Consider the following 18099-nt stretch of genomic DNA (forward strand, 5'->3'; position numbering starts at 1 on the left):
GAAGGGTGATAGAGCGGATTGACTGGGGTGATGGTGTGTAGAGTGGTATGCTTGGAAGACCGAGGTGGGGGAGAGAAGCGAAGAAGGATAGGGTACCGTGCAAGGGATATGGAGCAGAATGTGGGGGGGTCATCACGGCCGTCTGAAATAAACAGGGACTTGTCGTTCATGTTGGGCACGGCAAACGCGAGGCAAACGAGACGTTTTCTACCTCACTCTAGGCCTTACAGACACGGTCATTGTCAAGGGTTTTGCGCATGCATTGCTCACATGATGATGACACGGAATATTAGATGTAAAATACATGGAGGTGGAGGAGATGTATCTCTGCGTAATTATGGGCCACCCGTGGATGTGCAAAGGAACCCTTACTCAAAAGCGAGATGAATAATATACCAGACATCCTGTCACCCAGAATGAGAGACACGAAGAGAACATAGTCATCGACAGTCATCTCTGAGGCTGATAGTCGAAAAAGAGCACGACGCGACGCGCTTTTGTATTTTAATTTTTTGGATCTGATGACGTAAGATATGGCCACGCGCGTCTCCGAGCGGGATGAGTTCGGGAGTTGTGGAAGAGTTGAGGTTCTCACGTCCGTTTAACAGCTCCTTGCTTCAGACATGCTCGCATCGCTCAGGAAAGCAGGCTCTTTCTCCCGCGTACGTTCCATTTTATTCACAACCAAATCGTATTAATTTGGTTGTCATAGGCTCTGTCTGCGGGCCAGAAGCGCTTCCTCTCCATCCACGAATACCAATCCGTCAACCTCCTCAACTCCGTATGTGCATCCATTCGTATTTATTCGTGTATAATCATTCAACGTTCTGTTCACCCTCGAAATGATAGTATGGCATCGCCACTCCCAAAAGTCTCGCTGCAAAGACGCCAGAGGAGGCCTTTGAAGCCTTCAAAGCATTCGGTACGCGCAATTAAACACCTGTTCCGTCGCCACCCGAAGCGGCACTCCGTACTGAACTTCGTGATTCTACTCCTCCTGTTTACCCTACCGCTGTCTATAGGCCCTGACGGAGCTGTGATCAAGGCTCAGGTTCTCGCTGGTGGTCGTGGAAAGGGGAAATTTGACAATGGCCTCCAGGGTGGTGTACACAAGGTCGCTAGGTACGCTCCGTTCCATCAATTTACTTCCGAACGAATAAATATCTAATTGTTGCCTTTTTCTAAATGTTCGGCATTGTGATGAAGTGCGGAGGAGGCGCAGAAGTACGCTAAGCAAATGCTCGGTGCGAAGCTCATCACCAAGCAAACTGGTGCAGGAGGTCGCGTCTGCAACGCCGTACGTTTCCCCCACACCATCCCCCACACCTCTCTCACATGCGTCCTAACACGGAAACATATGAAAAGGTCATGCTTGCGGAACGCCGCGATCCCACCCACGAATATTACGTGGCGGTTTTGAACGACCGAGTAAACCAGTCTGCCGTTCTGGTCGCCTCATCCCAAGGTGGTATGAACATCGAGGAAGTCGCTGCTAAGGACCCCTCCGCCATCATCACTACCCCCATCCCGTACGAGGGTCTCCCTGAGGACAAAGCGCTTGAGGTCGCTGCGAAGCTCGGTTTTAAGACCGCTGAGGCACAGAAGGAGGCTGCGGACATCTTTATCAACCTTTACAAGATCTTCAAGGACAAGGATGCGACCCAGATCGAGATCAACCCCATGGCCGAGACGGCTGACGGTCATGTTCTCTGGTCTGTCCTTCCCTTCCCCTTCGTCATCCGTTTCTAACGCGAATGTGGGATGAAACAGCATGGATGCCAAATTCGGCTTCGACGACAACGCCGAGTTCAGGCAGAAGGACATCTTCGAGCTTCGTGACGTCTCCCAAGAAGAGCCTTCTGAAGTCGAGGCCCAGAAGTTCAACCTCAACTTCATCAAGCTCGATGGGAACATCGGATGCTTGGTTAACGGTGCCGGTCTCGCTATGGCTACTATGGACGTCTTGGCCCTGCACGGCGGCCAGCCGGCGAACTTCTTGGATGTTGGAGGGTAAGTTCAATATCACGCTCTCAGTATGTTTGGAGGAAGTGAGACAGATTGCTGATGTGTACTTTACAGAGGTGCGACACCGGAGACGGTGAAGAAGGCGTTCGAGATCTTGCTCGCGGACCCCAAAGTCAAGAGCATCTTCATCAACATCTTCGGTGGTACGTCTGTTTCGATGATCAACTTGTTACCATCTCCTCATTTTGTCCATCTGGGATGTGTAGGTATCATGCGCTGCGATTACATCGCAGAGGGTGTCATCAAAGCCACCAAGGAGCTCCAGCTCGAGATCCCTCTCGTCGTTCGTCTGAAGGGTACGAAGGAGGCCGAGGCCAAGGAGTGCGTCCATCTCTTTTCCCATCTCCCTCCCCTGTAGAATGTGTACTAACCTTTTCTTCTCTTCTTTTTGTTACCTTTCTCCGACAGGATGATCCGTCAATCAGGACTCAAGATCATCCCCTTCGACAGCCTGGACGACGCAGCCGAACGTGCCGCCCAGCTCGCGCTCGCTTAATCCTCCTCCTCCCCGTACCTTCTCTCCATCCTTCACCAGCACCGTCCATCTTTCCCGTTTCGCATTGATTGATTTTGATTGGTTGGGAACTCGGGACAACCCACTGTTTTCATTACTTCCCTCTGTTCTGCTTCTTTCACTGTGAACCGCCAATGCAATACCTAGATCTTTTCTTGTTTTCTATCTGCTTCACCGTGTTGTTCGAATTGAGTCCCATAATATAAACACACAAGAATGTGCGGAGTCGACAAAATCCACCGGAGCAGAGCCTCAAGCGTTGGGCCCTGCGCGATGATCAGCTCGGAAGACATTAATATTGCACTCACACTCTGGTGATTGAGGCGGATGGTACCGGGTAGGTGTTCCGGACTACTCGCTCTCCCCTCAGCGTGAGATCGTCCAACTGAACGAATTTCGATGGTCAAGAAGTTCAGATGATTCGAGCACGGGCTGAGTACGTACGTACTAAATGATAGGTAGCTAAAGAGAGAGAAAAACTGAGGGAAAAGAACGAGACTGGACGAGGCTCTGAAAAAGTTGGCGAGACGGTCGAAAAAACGGGAAACGAGAAAAGATTGAAGGCGCGTGGATGCAAAAGGGCCGATGAAATTTGAGAAGGAAGGCGATAACTTGAAGAAGAAGAGCCATGAATGGTGCGTCACGGATCCACCGGCAAGTAAGAAACCCGTAGACGACACTAAATAACTAGATGCAAGAAAAGAGAATAAGAGATAAAAGGGAAATCATTGAAGGGAACCAAGTGAAGGGAAAAATCACGAAGCCAACGAGCTTGGGGTCAAGAAAAAGAATGCAGTATCGTAAGCGTCAGCAAATAGGCGGTCCATTGCGGCTGAGCATGACGATGTACACATGTATGTGCACGTATTTACACACTAGCACCCTCGAGTGCAACACTACCACGGACGGCCATAATGGGAAGCACCGTAGGGTTGTTGTTGCTGTTGCTGGTATTGCTGTTGCTGCTGTTGTTGCTGCTGAGGTTGCATCATCCCCTGTGGCGGATGTCCATGCCCCATCACACCACCCGGCAGAGGATGTTGCCCCATCATCGGCGTCCCCTGCACCGGCATGGCCCCATACGCACCCCTCTGCATACCCTCACCGGGCCTTCCTCCTACTACACTCCCAGCAGGGCTGCCGGGATAAGGAGGTGGAAGAAGCGGTATATGCATCATCGCAGGACTGTTCTGATACATTGGGGGCATGCCTTGCGCGGGATGATGAGGCGTTCCTGGGGCGACTTGCATCTGCGGATGTGCATGGGCGTGCGACATCGCTGGGCTCATCTGCATGACGGTTGATGGTCGACCGCGGTTCTGCTGCACAGGGACTGGTGGTGGAGGCATCGATTTTGAAGCTTGCTGGGGTGTTTGATGCGGCTGTGGGTGTTGATGATGCTGCTGCTGCTGCTGTTGCTGTTGCTGCATCTGTTGTTGTTGTTGCATATGCTGTTGATGCTGCTGCTGAGCATGGAGAGCAGCCTGATGGTGTGCATGTGCCGCCACAGCAGAAGCCTGAGCCTGAGCAGGGGTGTGCATGACCGCCGGCGGAGGTGTAGCGTACATCGTCGGTGGGCCACCCCCGGGAGAGGGATAGGACATATACTGCGCTGGTGCCGGGTATGGTGAAGCAGGCATAGGTCTCATCATCGGTGTCTGAGGAGCTGTGGGCATCCATACCGGATGGGCATATTGTGGCGAAGGTCCATTGACGACGACAGGGCCAGGACTGGGAGCCATGACGGCGGGGTACACCATCCCTGGTGCGGGCGTGTGGCTCATCATCGGCGAAGGGTAAGTCATGTAGGATGGGCGCATGGCTTGTCCAGGATTAGGCACTGGCGGAGGGAGTGTGAAGCTGGGTGCACGAGCGGGTGGAGGGCGCGAAGAAGAAGACACGTTCCCGGACGATGGCGGCTGGATGACCTTGGCCGAGGACGAGGACGAAGGCGTAGGGACTTGCTGGAATGCACGAGTCACATCGTGCAGCGACATCCGTGACGGACCATGGGACGTCGTCGGAGGCGGTGTTTCCCCATCTTCGGACTTGACTTCCTGCAAAGTGAACGGTACCGAAGTCAGGTCGTCCGCAATACCTTGAAGCGAGTTCACAGAGGGAAGCTCCGCCTTTGTTTGTGACCAGAGAAATTTGAGGTGTTCTGGATCTGGAGGCCGCGCCGGCGAATCTTTCGTGGAGAATGCACCCGGGGACTTCGTCCATGGCGCTGAACCGGGCTGCTGAGGTGGCGTTGGCGGCATGTGTTCAGATTGTCCAGACTGTTCCAGACTGTTCAGTAAATTATCTCAATAAATGTATAAGTTAGCATGATACTCACAGAACCTTCCGAGCTCTTGCTCCCCGTGCCATTCTCTTTACTGCCTACCACTGAAGGTCTTAGTTGTTCTGCGGAGTGCACCCCATTCAAAGCAGTACGCTCTGCCTCTAGCTTGGCCCTTTCAGCAGCCATCGTCTCTGGATCAAACCGAGGTGGTCGCGGCCGCTGACCTTCCGGCAGCTCGCTCGACACCATAAAGTTTACCCGCGAAGACGAGTCCACTATCTCCATTGGATATTTGCGATGAAGCGGCTCAAAACCCTCAGACACCTTAGACGCTAGTCGTGTTGATGCCGTTCCGTCCGGTCTAATCGGCGGAGAATCGGGAGGCGCACTTGCGTCAGCTTCAGGTGGTGGCGAGAGGCTGACAGTCTCGGGTTGATCGACGGGAGCTGGTGAGGGTGGCGAAGGCTGAGATGGCGGTGGAGGAGCTTTCTGTCGCCAAGAAGGAAGGTTATCTGCCTCTCGTGATTTCCCAAACGCTCCTGCACCATTGACGTTCGCGGTCCTGCTAGGTGGTGGCGGCGGAGACTTCGCGAGAGCAATAGTCGTGACCGGAGCTCTCGTCTCTGAAACAGAAGGCGCGATAGAAGCAGGACGAGTGGGAACAGAGGGCCCCTCCCGAGCAGGATCGCATGGCGTCAACCTCTCCTTCGAGATATATACCTTATACTTGATCTTGCCGTTGTAGTTCGGTGGCGCCGGCCTTCTGAACAACACGTCATTCAACGACAAGGTGTCCCGCCTCATCCCCTCCACCGGTGGATCGAAACTCAAAAGATTGTCCCACCGCAGCGCCCTCGCCGTTGATTTGTAGTACGCATCTTGCTGCCTCTGCGTTACAGGTGGCCACCGTGGCACGAAATGCTTCGGGAGTTTGACAGTGTAAGTATTCCATGCGCGCGGGCTCGCAGGCTCGGGGTCACTTGAAGTGGCGAAGTCCTTCGGCGGTGAAGGCGGCGGTGGATGGAAAGTGGGCTCCGAGGGGACAGAAGCGCGGGGTTCGCGTTCGCGTCTGACGAAACCTTCGGGCCTGCGGTTGGGTGGGATCCATACCTGAGGCTTCGTGGGCTCGACCTTCGCATGCGTAGGTGGGGTGAAGTCGGTCTTGATCTGAGTGAGTTCTGGTTTCTCGGGATGTCTTGGTTCAGCACCGGCCAAATGCTCAGAGCCAGATGGCTCTCGCGATCTGTCCGTAGTGTGCATATGGTTAAGTGTGCTCCTGATGCGACTTATCGTGTCGTCCAAGGCTGACAATGAAGCTTCACGATACTGAGAAGCCCCTGGCGGTGGACGATGCGCCTTCAATCCTGGATGACCTGCGGATACCTGGGACTCCGCGACAGAGGGCAGGGGCCTGATCGAAGACTCAGGTGAGCTCCCAACGACGCTCGAAGCTGTTTTCGTGACCGTGACAGCTTCGTCGGACCGACCCTCCGGTACAGAGGACAACGATTGCTCATCGACCGCCTTTCTCCTCCACGAAGACACGACATCGTTCCTAGTGAGAACTTTCGACTCCGTAGCCAGAGGTCCATCATCGAAGAAATCGCTAGCCACAGGCCGTGGTGGCTTCCTCGAAAGCCCATCCTGCGCTACGGTGGGTTTCTGTCGAACCTCGGGCGACGATGCAAGCTCTTCTGGGATGGTCGACGGCTTGTCCTCAACACCGACCAACTTGCCCATGTCCGTGAAATCAACCTCTTCCATCCCCTCGTCCCTGTCCAACGAGATATGCTCGACATCAGCCACGCTCGGCCGAGGTGCCTGAGCCACCGTCGATACAACATGCACGGAATGCTCAGACCGCGCCTGTGACTGAGATGAACGGGTACGAGTGACTGGGTGGTGCGGTGGTGGTAGAGGTGGCAAAGGACCGGAGCGTCTCCAAGTGTCGGGCTCCGCAGAAGGTGGGGGCGGGGCCGGAGCATGCACGAAGTTTTGTGGACCTCGTTGAGAAGGCCCTGAAGAACTTAATCGCGGACGAGAGAACTCTGTATCCCGAGGACCTGGTGCTGGCCTGAAGGACGAAGTCCTCGAAAACGCTGGCTTCTCTCTTTCCGAGACCAGAGAGGCTGCTGGATGCGACGGTTTGACATCCTCCTTCGGGGACTCAACAACCTACAATAAGGTTCGTCAGCACGCCCAATACACACAAACATAAATCGGATATCAACTAAATTGCGATCATACCTTGATCGTTTCGACCACAGGGGCAGCAACAGGCTTCTCCTTCTCCTTCTCTTTCTCCTTCATCGCCAGTATCCTCTCCTCCAACTCTGCCGCCTTCCGTCTCGCCCTCTCCTTCTCCTTCTCCCTCTCCTCCTCCTCCTGCTGTCTCCTCAATCTTGCCCTCTCCGCCGCGGTATGCATAGCCGCCTTTCTCAGTTCATCTTCATCTACGACACCCACCAGCGGCGTAGGAACGGCGGGTGGTGGTGAAAGCGCCGCCTCCGAAGTCCCAGAGACGACTGACCCGGGACCGAGAACCCGCGTCGTAGAACCCGGCGAACGAGCGGACGAGGCATGGCGGCCGATACTCACGCTCGACATTGCATCCTCCCGATCCACATCCTTCGCGCGTAAATCCCACGATTCCCTTGTTGATGGCTCGCGGTCCCTCGTCGCAGGCACAGGTGAGTGAGGAGAATGTAAGTGTGATTGAGAGTACTGCCGGTGCGGAGGGATAGTCGAAGGTGGTGGCATGGCCGACAGATGCGGTGGAAGCTGTCTGCCTCCTCGTCCCAAGAGCGGGGACTGCGACTGAGACTGAGAAAGGGATTGAGTTTCCGAGGTGGATGACATTCGACGGGTTGAGGGAGGTGGGCCCCAGGCGTTGGTTGGTTCGTGGTCAGAGGTCGGAGAGAAAGTCTTGTGGCCGGGATGGAGACCGTCGGGTTCTGATGGCTTTTGGAGGAGTTGAACGTTGTGATGGTGCGATGGCACATCACGACCATTTCTTGAATCACCTGTTACAAAAATATTGAATATCGTATCCCTTACACATCTCGAAATATGCATACGCAACAAGAAGGAGGCATGCAAAGAAGCAAGGGGGAAAAGACGCACCAGGACCGCCTCTCGAATGGGCATTTGCATAAGGCTCCAACCGATTCGACCTCTCATTGAATAATACCCTCGAAGGCTCCTGCGGGGATAAACTCGAAGTCGAAGACCCCGCCCTTCCACTTCTCCAGCCACCTCTCGGACCGTCCGCACCATGATCATGATCAGGACCGTGGGCAGGAACACCAGGCCCACCTCTCGGCCTCAGACCCCATGCATTCGCAGGCGGAGGAGGCCTTCCACCTCCCCCGCCCCCACCCGACCTGGGCCAGCTCCGATCAAAGTCGTCCGCGAATCTGTCCTCTTTGTGCACTGGACCACTGGGTGGCGAGGAATTCGAAGGCGGTTGTCCGTCCCCGTCCGCTGTTTCGACAACTTTGTACTGTCGTCCGTCGCCGAACTCGATGACCTCGTCTAGGAAATCGTCATTGTCTTCCTCGATCTACATCAGCCATACACGCCCAAGCACACAAAGTTGATCAATTATTTACATTCGAAGGAGATATTTTATGAGACAGGGAGGACGAGAGAGAAATGAAACGCACGTCGTCCCAATGGTGTGCGTTTGGATCTAAGTGCTTGCCTCGGAACCTATCTGCCGCCTGCATCATCGCCTCGTTCGGTGGAGGTTCCTTATTCGTGTCGGTCCCTGTCGATGTCGATTGAGCCTGCGAGCTCGAAGCCTTCTTCTCCAGCTGTTTGGCCGCACGACCTTAATGCACCATAGAAAAAAAAGACCCAAAAGAAATAACGTTAATTCAGCACGACGCGCAACTCCTTTCAATGCACAAAACATCTTTCTAACAATACACCATACTCAAGAAAGGGATCCCACGCTGATGAAAGGGACAAAGAAAAGACGACGTACTTTGCGCCGCCTCAGCCGCCTCCGCCGCCGTCGGAAAGTCATTCTGCACCCTCGACATCCCTGCTCCCATTCCCCCGCCACCTCCACCGCCCTGCCCCGTCCTACCCCACACAGGCCTACTTCCCCCGTTCGTACCTTCCTTCTCCATATTGACAATAGCCCCTTTCGGCATTGGCTGAATCACCTTCCCAGCGATCGGTAAAGCCGGTGGACCATGCCCATGGGTCGCAGTCGATATGGTCACCGGGACTGGACCGCCCGGTGGTACAACGGCTGCGGGGTTGGTAGCGTCAAGATTAGTGGAACTGGGTGAGGGTGAAGGACCATTGGCATTGAGAGAGGGAGAGGCTGAGGAAGGGCGCGACCAGCCTGGGCCAGTTGTCGTCGAAGGTTGAGGGTGGGCTGTAAGTTTTGTGGTTATGAGGCGAGAGTGAGGTGCTGTTGGTTGCGGAGAGGGTTTTGCTGGTTGATTGGGAAAAAATGAAGAGTACGTCAGCTAGTCAAGTCAGAAAACAGCAAGATCTTATAAGAGCAAAGAAAGGTGCGGAGAGGAGGATCCAGAAATACAATTTGTCAAGGACACGACTATGAACACAAGAACGAAAATATGGTAATCGTGAATGCAACGTGTTACCACGAGTCTTAAGTCTTCGTCGATATTTAAAGAAAGGAGCACTGTGGAAGCAAGGGCATCCAAACGCCGATATTCCAAGTACTCGCAAACACAGTTGTTCACCATAACAGCATACGACTCTCGATTCTCGCGCCACACGAACTGTCAAATTCCATCCAAATAAAGAGCTCTCATAACCTCACCCGAACCAAACCAGCAAGGAAGTGAACGCGAACAAACAAAAACAAAACCAAAGCAACCCGACAAAAAAATAAGAAGAAAAAAAAGATAAAAAGATAAAACACTCACAACTGCTCGCCCCCTTTGACACACTCCCACCGCCCGCCAAGCTCGACAGCCCATGTCCAGACCCCAACGACCCTAAGCTAGGACTAGCACCAGTGCCACCCGCCGCCGACGAATGATTCTGCTCCCAAAACTTCTTTGCGACGTTCACAGCGGCGAACTTCTTCGGATGCGGGGCTGCCGTGACCGTTGATGCAGCCGAGCCCGAGAGGGGCTTAAGCGATGTTGAGAATGAAGGGGACGAAGCCGATGAAGTCGAGGTAGATGGTGCGACGGTGACTCCGACATTATTCGTGGGTGCGTTCGCACTCGTGCTTGCGCTGTGGCCGGGGTTGGCCGTATCAGGAGTTGGTGTCGGTGTCGTAGAAATTGTGGCGGCGGTGGTTGCGTCAGTGGTGGACGTCGATGTCGGTGGTCCATCAGCCTGGGACTGCTGGAGTGCATCATTCGAATTGGGATGGCCGTCGCTCTCAAGAGGGGTACTCGACTCTGGTTTCGACGGAAGGTTGGTGGCGGTCGATGTGGCCGCAGGGGTCGAAGAAGGAGCCGGTTCAGTTCCCGTTCCGTTCGGTCCAGAGATCCCCAACGTCGTCGTCTCGTTATTCTCCATAAACGCGTCTTCAGACGCAGACCACTTTGTTCTTTCTTCACGGGTTGCAAGGGTGTGCGACGACCTGTGATCGCCGAACCGAAAACCAAAAATCCAAATGCGCACAAAGCGGCACAAACAAGTCAATCATCCCGCAGTATTCGAACATCTGTCCAAAGATATGTCGAGCATGCGCACCTGTCGGCTATAAAATGTGCAGCCTGATGTGTGTATATGGATGGGTGTGAGTGTAGAGGGGGCAAAGATGCCGGTGGGGAGGAGGAAATATCGAGCAGTCGATTCTTCTGAAAGTGGCTGCTCGCTCGCGGCGGGCGATTGCTCCCGTCGCTAACCCTTTTCCGGTAATTTCGAGGCCGCACGCCGCCCCGCATCCGACACGCGCGAAGAACGAGGGCCACAGCGCTTTGCGGATCTTGCGCCAGCCCATGAATTATTGTTCGACGATGAGCACGGAGCGTTACGACGAGTTGGAAGAGACAAAGCAGGTGCAGTGAGCAGATAGATTACGAGTCAACGGGCAATACCGTTTGCGTCCAGAGTAGTAAGCAGAATTACAAAAGTGATAATACCGTACAACATGTGTGGAAGCGATGAATAATGATACACAATTGCAAAGGAGGATCGTGGCTCAGCGGGAAGGACAAGGAACAAGTGGAAACATGTACGTGAGGGTGCGATGTGAAAACCTGGAAGCGCAGATGAAATTTATAAGGCGATAATGTAGCGTTTGCAAGGCGTTTCCGATCCACAACAAATATGGTAATAATGGTGTCCGTCGAGTCCCTGAACAAATGATAAATGTTAGCTACGGGCATATCGCAAAGACTTACATGGCAGAAGGACATACCATCATATAGACTAGTACTCGTCCGACTCGCTCAGCGGCACATCAGACAAGTTCCGCCTATGCCCCGCCACTGAGACTGAGCTCCTATCCGACTCAGCAGCACTCGTTTCGTACGACACAATGCTGCGAGTGGTGCTCATCTACACATACAAGAATGAACCACTGTAAGCTCTCTGCCTCGGTTTGCAAGCAGCGTGGTAATGAACATACCGATCCTCTCCTGTCCTGGCCCTGACCGTATTGAGCACCCAGATACGAAGACCTGCTCGACGGCATCTCCTGAAGTTGAACTTCCATAGGCTCAACTGGGGGTGGCGGTACGAGTGGCGTGTTCAGCAACAGATTCAGAGTAGACAAGAATGACTGCCCGAAGGTCTGTTGTTTTCGAGGTGATGGGGACGAGCTAGACGGAGACGTGGAGGAAGATGCGGCTGCTGATGGTTCAATGTTGGTAGGCATAGGCGTAGGCATTTCAGGAGCAAGGGCGGAGTTCATCGTTTAGATCGTGAAATGATGCAGGTGTGGAAGAGATGTAGGATGGTTCAGCTTAAAGTGGTGAGCCGTCGAGATGATCAATGGGTCAATGCACAGGCTTATGTGGGGGTATGAAACAGTATGTGAGGCTCGAGCCCACGGTCTCAGCGCTGCCCTTTATACCCAGCGCTGGGGCCCAGCAGCCAGGAAACGTACGATGGAGAGCAGATCTGAACCATGACGAGACAAAAAGTGCGGGATGGAGCGTGTGAGGGATCGCAGGGACGATGACCTCATCATCTTCCGCAAATCTCCCGCAAGAAAACGCTGACTCGCTGACCGATCTCCGTTCCCGGGGTCCGATCACTCTCGCAAGCCAATGTCATGGTCTCCGTCTCAGCCCGGCGGTTCGGAGCGCCTAGCTCGAGGAAAGAACAACGTTCTTCGACGAGCCTAGAACGTTGGTGGACTTCGAGGGTGTCTCTCGATGAGACGTCTAGCGAAATAAAAAGAGCGATATACTCATTCAGTGGAGGGAGCTCGACGCAACTCTGCGAAATTCCGCTTGAAAACACCCCATATCAATTCAGAGTTACGAGACAGTCGTGACCTCAGCCTACGAACCTGCGCGTTTGGAACGAGGCAGAAGCAATAAACAAAGTCGGGACAGCAAAGAATAGATAAAATACAGAATCAAAGCCAGAGACAAAAACAGGTGGCGACTCCACTCCATCTCATGCCAACGCTCCAGCCAACTCCGTCTCCCTCCTATTCAGCCTATGCACCTCCATCTCCAACGCTGCGTTCACAGTCTCAATATTCACCACACTCGACACGAGACCCTGCCATCTCGTATCGAGCGTGTCCAGCTGAGCGCCTATCCGATCCTGTAGGACGGGAAGGTGGTGATGCGGAAGTAGGGATGTTAAATATGTCAGTACGAGATAGAACTGAGAATCGAGGTAGGCGGCATAGGGGATCTGGCCGAGGTGAGTAGAATGGTACTGACCTGAATGGCCCTCCTGTCTCTGTTCACGTGCGTCGCTTGTTCGCGTGCCTGCTCGAGCAATTTCTCCTCTTGTTTAGTATCTGCTTCAAGGAGGTAGTTGTGTATCCGCCATGCGTTGCTTCCATACTGTTGAAGCAATGCAAGATTATTGTGCCTATACGGATGGGCATATCAGCGATGAAGGGACCATGTAAACAAGATGACACAGATAACAAGGCATTGTGCTCAACCTGCATGTTTAAGACTGTAACAGGTGGTTGAGAGAAACGATAGTGTGACGAGATGCGTTTCGGGACAAACATAGCTACCACTCGAAATGGCACTCCACTGAAATGGTGAGGGTTATAGAGAAAACCCCTTGGCCTACGCATACGTCAATTATAGAGCAATAGCCAGTATTGTCGGGGGCGTTTGGTGAGGAACTTCACTACGTTCCAGTGACGGCACTCACGCGGACGAAGCTGTCTTAAATAAGATGGCGAACACTCATGATACCAGCCTCAGAGGTATTCCTCCAAAGTTTCCTCCATGTGCATTCTGCAACTCATGACCGAAGCCCAGCTCTCACTTTCAGGCCGAAAGACAACTGGACTTACCGTATCCTCTGATGCTCAACTTGCACATGCGCATTGTCCAACGCCGCCTTCCACTCCTCCTCCGTCGCATCGGGTCCTGGAGCTACCAAAGCCAACTTGTTTTTATCCGCATTGATCACGTTCAACTTCTCTTTCCGCTCCATACGCTGCATTTCAGCCGCCAATAGAGGGTTGTTCTGTCCGAGAACAATCCTATAATGTCAGTCCAGAACCAGGCCAGCCAAGAGGAAAAGGGGGGCAGGGTGGGTGTAGAGAACTTGAACGAGCACGAACAGAGAATATCTCGAAAGCTGGGGCCATATGGGGGTGCGGCGCCTCTTGGCTGACCTGTTGTGTCTCAACGGCAAGTACGTGCGCGACTTGTTCTGCGAGGACGGGGTTCTCGTCGCGGTCCTTGTCGAAGTAAGGTAGTGAGTCGAAGATGATAGGTGATGCGGATTCAGATGATTCTATCGAGGCCATTGTTACTGCGTTTTATACGGTGGCCTGAAAGTGCAAGTGAGGTGAAGGCAAGGAAAGTAGAGAACGCGACTTTGTGGCGAACGCGTGCCGGAGGGGCTCCGGGCGGAGTTTGAACTTCCCACCGAGCTCGTCGTTCGCGTCAGCGACGAACCGACGATACACAACAATGTCCCTACGCGCCGCCGTCAGAACAGGTCGTCTGCTCAAGTCTGCGCCAGTGGCTGCACGGCCAGCCGTCTGTGCGGCGGCACGCAGCTTGCACTCATCTCGTCCCTCTAGAGGTAAAGCCCCAACCAATCCCGTTCTCCGTCTTACTCTTCACCCCGCATCCTTGCCTATTCACCTAATTCCAACAATTCCAACTTTCGCTTCACTTATATCAATATGTCTTGAATCCTTGCATACATTGTAGCCTCCGAGTCTCCTTTCACTGAACAAACCTCTCCCAACCCGACCATTACCAAATACGCCGAGACGACCGAAAAGCTACACTCCTACGGCTCCTACCTCCTCCAATGCCTCCCTAAATATATCCAACAATTCTCAGTCCTCAAAGACGAACTGACGCTCCACATCTGTCCCTCCGGCGTCGTCCCCGTCCTCACCTTCCTCCGCGACCACGCGCAATGCCAGTTCAAATCCGTCATGGACGTGACTGCTGCTGACTTTCCTGAGCGGGACAGGCGGTTCGAGATTGTGTATAATCTGTTGAGTATCAGGCATGCGGGGAGGATTAGGGTGAAGACGTATGCGGGTGAGGCGGACCCTGTACCGAGTGCGGTGCCGGTATTTAGGGGTGCGGATTGGTGAGTCCTTTGAAGGCTCGATATCTCTTGTGGTTCTTGGAGACGACGCGTGTATTGACTGAAAGGGATATGCATTCAGGTATGAGAGGGAGACATATGATTTGTTTGGTATCTTCTTTGAGGGTCACCCAGACTTGCGTCGTATCATGACCGACTACGGTGCGTATCATTTCTGCTGCCACATTCACATTCGAGTTCAACTGAGCTTTGTCTTAGGCTTCGAGGGTCACCCTCTCCGGAAGGACTTCCCTCTCACCGTAAGCACGTTCGTTATTCACGCTCTTACAATCCATCTCAATGTTGGTTCAGGGCTACACCGAAGTTCGTTACGACGAAGAGCGCAAGCGCGTCGTCTACGAGCCTCTACAGCTCACCCAAGCATTCCGGTTTGTCCAATTTTCTCTCGTCCCTTGTTATTATCAAACTGACCCATCCTGCTTTCGTCTATATAACACAGCAACTTCGAGGCCCTCTCTCCATGGGAACAAGTCGGCGGTGGAACCGAGCCTCACCGACCAGACGAGCTCAAGCCCGTCCCGCCGCCCAAACCTGCCGAGGAGCAGAAGAAGTAGGTATCTTGCCGCTCAGCTACATCTTTTTGCGGGAGGTAATAGAGATCATAATTATCATGCATTTCTGTGCTTGGCTCGCGAGGGATATATTACATCTTTTTCGACGAATTTCATGGTGAGAGTACACATAAGGCATAAGAAACTACCATCCACACATTCCAGCGTAAACCATCCATCCAAAATAAAAGCTCTAAAGTCCGTCAAGACAACTCGAACAATCCTCCCTCAAGCGTCCTCCGCCGACGGCTCAGCGCTCTCCTCAATCGGTTGCGTAACCAGCGCACTCTTATCCTTCTTCCCCCACCCCATTCTCGCCACAATATATTCCTGCCCCACAACCTCAACACCCACCCTTAACGACTCCGCTACTAGATCCTCAACCCAATCATAATCTTCCCAAAGCTCGGTCCATGCACCGGGAACGGCTTGTGTGACCGTCGTGTGAGTGAGTTGGTGTCCTGGGTCGACGAGTTGGATTACGAATTGAAGGTGGTTGATGGGCGCGCTCGGAGTGTTAAGGGTTTCCTCGGTTGCTGTTGATGGGGTGGGGGTTGGAAGGCTGAAGGAGGTGGTGTACGGTTGGATGCGGAGGTAAACGTAGGAATGAGTCGTTGGGTTCTCGGCGGTGGATTCTGTGGTGGGTGCTGGGGCTTTGTTGGTAATTATGATTTCGTCGATGTTGGCCTGTTGTGCGACGGACGTGAGTAAAGAACTGGATGTGGAATGCACGGGCAAAATGGGGATATACCTGTGCGAGCTTTAATGCGGGCTCGAAGCCTTCGACGGCATTCATTTCACGTTTCGTCTCGGTGGACTCTTTGTGCTTGGACTCGTTGCCCTTATTTACGACGAGGTCGCCTCCTTCGACTTGTTCCATTATCTGATTGTTGAGTGTCGTGCATTAGACCTCAAGGATGTAGAATATAGTATAGACATACTCACCCGAGCAAGAGCGTTGTACACGAGCGACTCGACACCGTCCATGCCCTGCATATCATGGCTCAACCAGACCTGGATAACCTCGTGTTCCGAAATAGGGGGAGCCACGGCGTTCAAGATATCGGTCAATGTCGACAATCCCACTCTCCTGAAATCCTTGCCTATGATTCCGACCCAAATCAGCAAACACTTCCTCAAAGGAAATCACCTGAATCCGGGGAGAAAACATACTAAGTTTGTCCAACTGAGCATTCTTCGCATACTCCATCATCCCCTCACTCCACGCTCTCGCCTTCTCATTATTTGGCAAATTCTTAACCTGCTCATCCACCACCGTCTTGGCCTGTTGTAACACCGTCGACGCACTCGACCACACACTTCCCCACCCCCACCCTCCTCCCCCCGCGATCGCCGGCTGAGCCTGCTCCGACTTCCCTCCCGTCGCCTCCGCACCAACTCCACCCGTGATACTCTTCCCCGCCAAACTCGAGCTCGAAGCCGGCCTCGAGAGCCCCTTCGAGCTCATCGTCGACGCCGGTCCTCCAAGCGTAGCCGGCGCTCCGACCTTGACTCTCTCCCCACTCTTCCGTAACGTAGGCGTTCCCGCGCGCGAGAGTGGTCTGTCAATGGCATGGGCTGAGTGTGTGACGGTCGGACGGGTGGGTTCGGATGATTTTTGGGTGATTTCGTCGAGGAAGGCGAGGACGTCGGCGGCTTCGTTGGGGTTGGAGGTGGGTGTGGCCCCTGAAGGGATGGAAGGGGGCGGGGCGGCGGGGGATAGGGAGTCGAGGTCATCGAGGATGGCGAGGGCTTCTTCTTGTTTGGACTTCGACATGATTATAGGGTGGTGGCTACGAGTGGTTGATAGTAGCGGGTTTTGGTGAAAGAAATGAGTAGGTTGGGGTTGAAGGAGAAGTTCAGAGACGGCTTCAGTTAGAAGTTGGTACAGCATCCGTGGGATTCTTCTACCTAAACCGTCCTCACGGCGAATTTGGTGTCGTGGCCTACTTTGTCCGTTCTTCCTTGTTCTTTCCTTCGAATGCTTGACTCCGAGGCCTTATCAAGCTCTCTTTCGCTACACCATAAACGAGCATTCCTCATCCGGTCTTTTTCTGCGTTTCTTCTCTTGGGATGATGATCATCGATCGACCTCAAATTTGGACGATTCAACTTGGCTATAGGTCTCTCGTTGACAAAGTGTGGAATCGCCACGGCTTTGTTAAATGTATACGAGCAGTCAGAATGGCGCAAGCACGACACGACTGACGAATCGAAGTAGCTCCCAGATCGTCCTGAATCAACTCACTCCGTACAGGACAGATCCCTACGGCATAAGTGATCAGTAGGCGACTGCAACTCACTTCCGTTATGCACTCCACTTCGTCTTTGGCAGTGTTCGCCCGCACTGACCGAGACGTCTGTTGCTGCGCTCGAGTGGCGTTGATGAAGGTTGATGATCGATGCCCTCGAAGTATTTCTCGTCAGGGCAAAGGCATCAGCTAGTAAGGCCATCCGGAGGATTCAAACTGTCAAGCATCTACGAGTTTGAGGTCACGAGTGAGTATCGCACTTTGTTATTGTCAGTTATATGTCAGTTTCAAGCCGTTCCAGCTCACCAAAATGTATTTGTTCATGCAGAAACTAGAGTATAACTGCACTCTAATAGTAGAAGTCGCCAGTGCGAATGAGTGTCCCATCAACATCATTCTAACTTCCCTTCAGTGGTCTCAAGGGCTGCACGGGATTCATTGTCCGCAATGCAGTGCGTCATTCTCATTAGAGTATGGTCTCCGCTGCTGCTCCTTGATCGATGTCAGATGATACCGTGTGTTCATCCATCAATACAATGCTATACCACGATTTCTGCCTCGAGCGAATAGCCATGTGGATCGGGGTCGACATACTTCTCATATACCCCACGAATATATCATGAACCTCGGGCAGCAACAATCTTTTTCGCGCAGTCTGCCTGCTATGATACTGTTCAATGTTTACTCCGTCCGTTGGAATTTTTGCATATAGCATTTGGAAGTCATGACCGAGGGTGGCGGCTA

At 53.3% G+C, this 18099-nt stretch overlaps 6 protein-coding genes across 6 annotated transcripts; 2 read left to right on the forward strand and 4 right to left on the reverse strand.

The window, feature by feature from the left end:
- Positions 1-605: 605 nt before the first annotated feature.
- STEHIDRAFT_144091 (succinate-CoA ligase) lies at positions 606-2769 on the forward strand. The gene is made up of 10 exons (XM_007299031.1): positions 606-662; positions 713-781; positions 850-922; positions 1023-1122; positions 1207-1297; positions 1366-1712; positions 1771-2010; positions 2080-2168; positions 2232-2346; positions 2434-2769. The coding sequence occupies exons 1-10, from the start codon at positions 624-626 to the stop codon at positions 2519-2521; spliced, it is 1251 nt and encodes a 416-aa protein (XP_007299093.1). The 5' UTR covers positions 606-623; the 3' UTR covers positions 2522-2769.
- A 244-nt stretch (positions 2770-3013) lies between these two features.
- On the reverse strand, positions 3014-10372 carry STEHIDRAFT_117770 (uncharacterized protein). Its single transcript, XM_007299032.1, has 7 exons — positions 9734-10372; positions 8812-9273; positions 8489-8655; positions 7947-8385; positions 7071-7846; positions 4878-6998; positions 3014-4818 (listed from the first exon to the last, which is right to left on the reverse strand). The coding sequence occupies exon 7, from the start codon at positions 4534-4536 to the stop codon at positions 3436-3438; it is 1101 nt and encodes a 366-aa protein (XP_007299094.1). The 5' UTR covers positions 4537-4818; positions 4878-6998; positions 7071-7846; positions 7947-8385; positions 8489-8655; positions 8812-9273; positions 9734-10372; the 3' UTR covers positions 3014-3435.
- A 458-nt stretch (positions 10373-10830) lies between these two features.
- STEHIDRAFT_117773 (uncharacterized protein) lies at positions 10831-11712 on the reverse strand. The gene is made up of 3 exons (XM_007299033.1): positions 11398-11712; positions 11188-11327; positions 10831-11123 (listed from the first exon to the last, which is right to left on the reverse strand). Exons 1-2 carry the CDS (start codon positions 11680-11682, stop codon positions 11199-11201), a joined length of 414 nt encoding a protein of 137 aa, XP_007299095.1. The 5' UTR covers positions 11683-11712; the 3' UTR covers positions 10831-11123; positions 11188-11198.
- A 611-nt stretch (positions 11713-12323) lies between these two features.
- Positions 12324-13744, reverse strand: STEHIDRAFT_144095 (uncharacterized protein). Its single transcript, XM_007299034.1, has 4 exons — positions 13540-13744; positions 13267-13442; positions 12671-12824; positions 12324-12548 (listed from the first exon to the last, which is right to left on the reverse strand). The coding sequence occupies exons 1-4, from the start codon at positions 13726-13728 to the stop codon at positions 12396-12398; spliced, it is 672 nt and encodes a 223-aa protein (XP_007299096.1). The 5' UTR covers positions 13729-13744; the 3' UTR covers positions 12324-12395.
- A 139-nt stretch (positions 13745-13883) lies between these two features.
- STEHIDRAFT_117775 (NADH or F420H2 dehydrogenase) lies at positions 13884-15141 on the forward strand. The gene is made up of 6 exons (XM_007299035.1): positions 13884-14009; positions 14141-14534; positions 14614-14693; positions 14751-14791; positions 14844-14920; positions 14992-15141. Exons 1-6 carry the CDS (start codon positions 13895-13897, stop codon positions 15104-15106), a joined length of 822 nt encoding a protein of 273 aa, XP_007299097.1. The 5' UTR covers positions 13884-13894; the 3' UTR covers positions 15107-15141.
- Positions 15142-15331: 190 nt separating this feature from the next.
- Positions 15332-16880, reverse strand: STEHIDRAFT_127581 (uncharacterized protein; the record flags this gene model as incomplete). Its single annotated transcript, XM_007299036.1, has 4 exons — positions 15332-15790; positions 15855-15986; positions 16049-16206; positions 16277-16880. 4 exons carry the CDS (start codon positions 16878-16880, stop codon positions 15332-15334), a joined length of 1353 nt encoding a protein of 450 aa, XP_007299098.1.
- Positions 16881-18099: the final 1219 nt, after the last annotated feature.

Source organism: Stereum hirsutum, assembly GCF_000264905.1.
Source record: "Stereum hirsutum FP-91666 SS1 unplaced genomic scaffold STEHIscaffold_1, whole genome shotgun sequence".
Taxonomy (NCBI): domain Eukaryota; kingdom Fungi; phylum Basidiomycota; class Agaricomycetes; order Russulales; family Stereaceae; genus Stereum; species Stereum hirsutum.

Excerpts from the sequence above, each read along its gene's own strand:
- STEHIDRAFT_117770 (XM_007299032.1), bottom strand. The coding sequence starts at position 4,536 with ATGTCGCTGCACGATGTGACTCGTGCATTCCAGCAAGTCCCTACGCCT.
- STEHIDRAFT_117773 (XM_007299033.1), bottom strand. The coding sequence starts at position 11,682 with ATGAACTCCGCCCTTGCTCCTGAAATGCCTACGCCTATGCCTACCAAC. Across the intron at positions 11,328-11,397 it reads GCCAGGACAGGAGAGGATCG|ATGAGCACCACTCGCAGCAT; the intron begins GTATGTTCATTA and ends TTGTATGTGTAG.
- STEHIDRAFT_144091 (XM_007299031.1), top strand. The coding sequence starts at position 624 with ATGCTCGCATCGCTCAGGAAAGCAGGCTCTTTCTCCCGC. Across the intron at positions 1,298-1,365 it reads GAGGTCGCGTCTGCAACGCC|GTCATGCTTGCGGAACGCCG; the intron begins GTACGTTTCCCC and ends ACATATGAAAAG. Across the intron at positions 2,347-2,433 it reads AAGGAGGCCGAGGCCAAGGA|GATGATCCGTCAATCAGGAC; the intron begins GTGCGTCCATCT and ends TTTCTCCGACAG.
- STEHIDRAFT_117775 (XM_007299035.1), top strand. The coding sequence starts at position 13,895 with ATGTCCCTACGCGCCGCCGTCAGAACAGGTCGTCTGCTCAAGTCTGCG. Across the intron at positions 14,010-14,140 it reads CTCATCTCGTCCCTCTAGAG|CCTCCGAGTCTCCTTTCACT; the intron begins GTAAAGCCCCAA and ends CATACATTGTAG. Across the intron at positions 14,694-14,750 it reads TCGTATCATGACCGACTACG|GCTTCGAGGGTCACCCTCTC; the intron begins GTGCGTATCATT and ends GCTTTGTCTTAG.
- STEHIDRAFT_144095 (XM_007299034.1), bottom strand. The coding sequence starts at position 13,728 with ATGGCCTCGATAGAATCATCTGAATCCGCATCACCTATCATCTTCGAC. Across the intron at positions 13,443-13,539 it reads CAGCTTTCGAGATATTCTCT|AACAACCCTCTATTGGCGGC; the intron begins GTTCGTGCTCGT and ends GTTCTCGGACAG. Across the intron at positions 12,549-12,670 it reads GAGACAGGAGGGCCATTCAG|GATCGGATAGGCGCTCAGCT; the intron begins GTCAGTACCATT and ends CCCGTCCTACAG.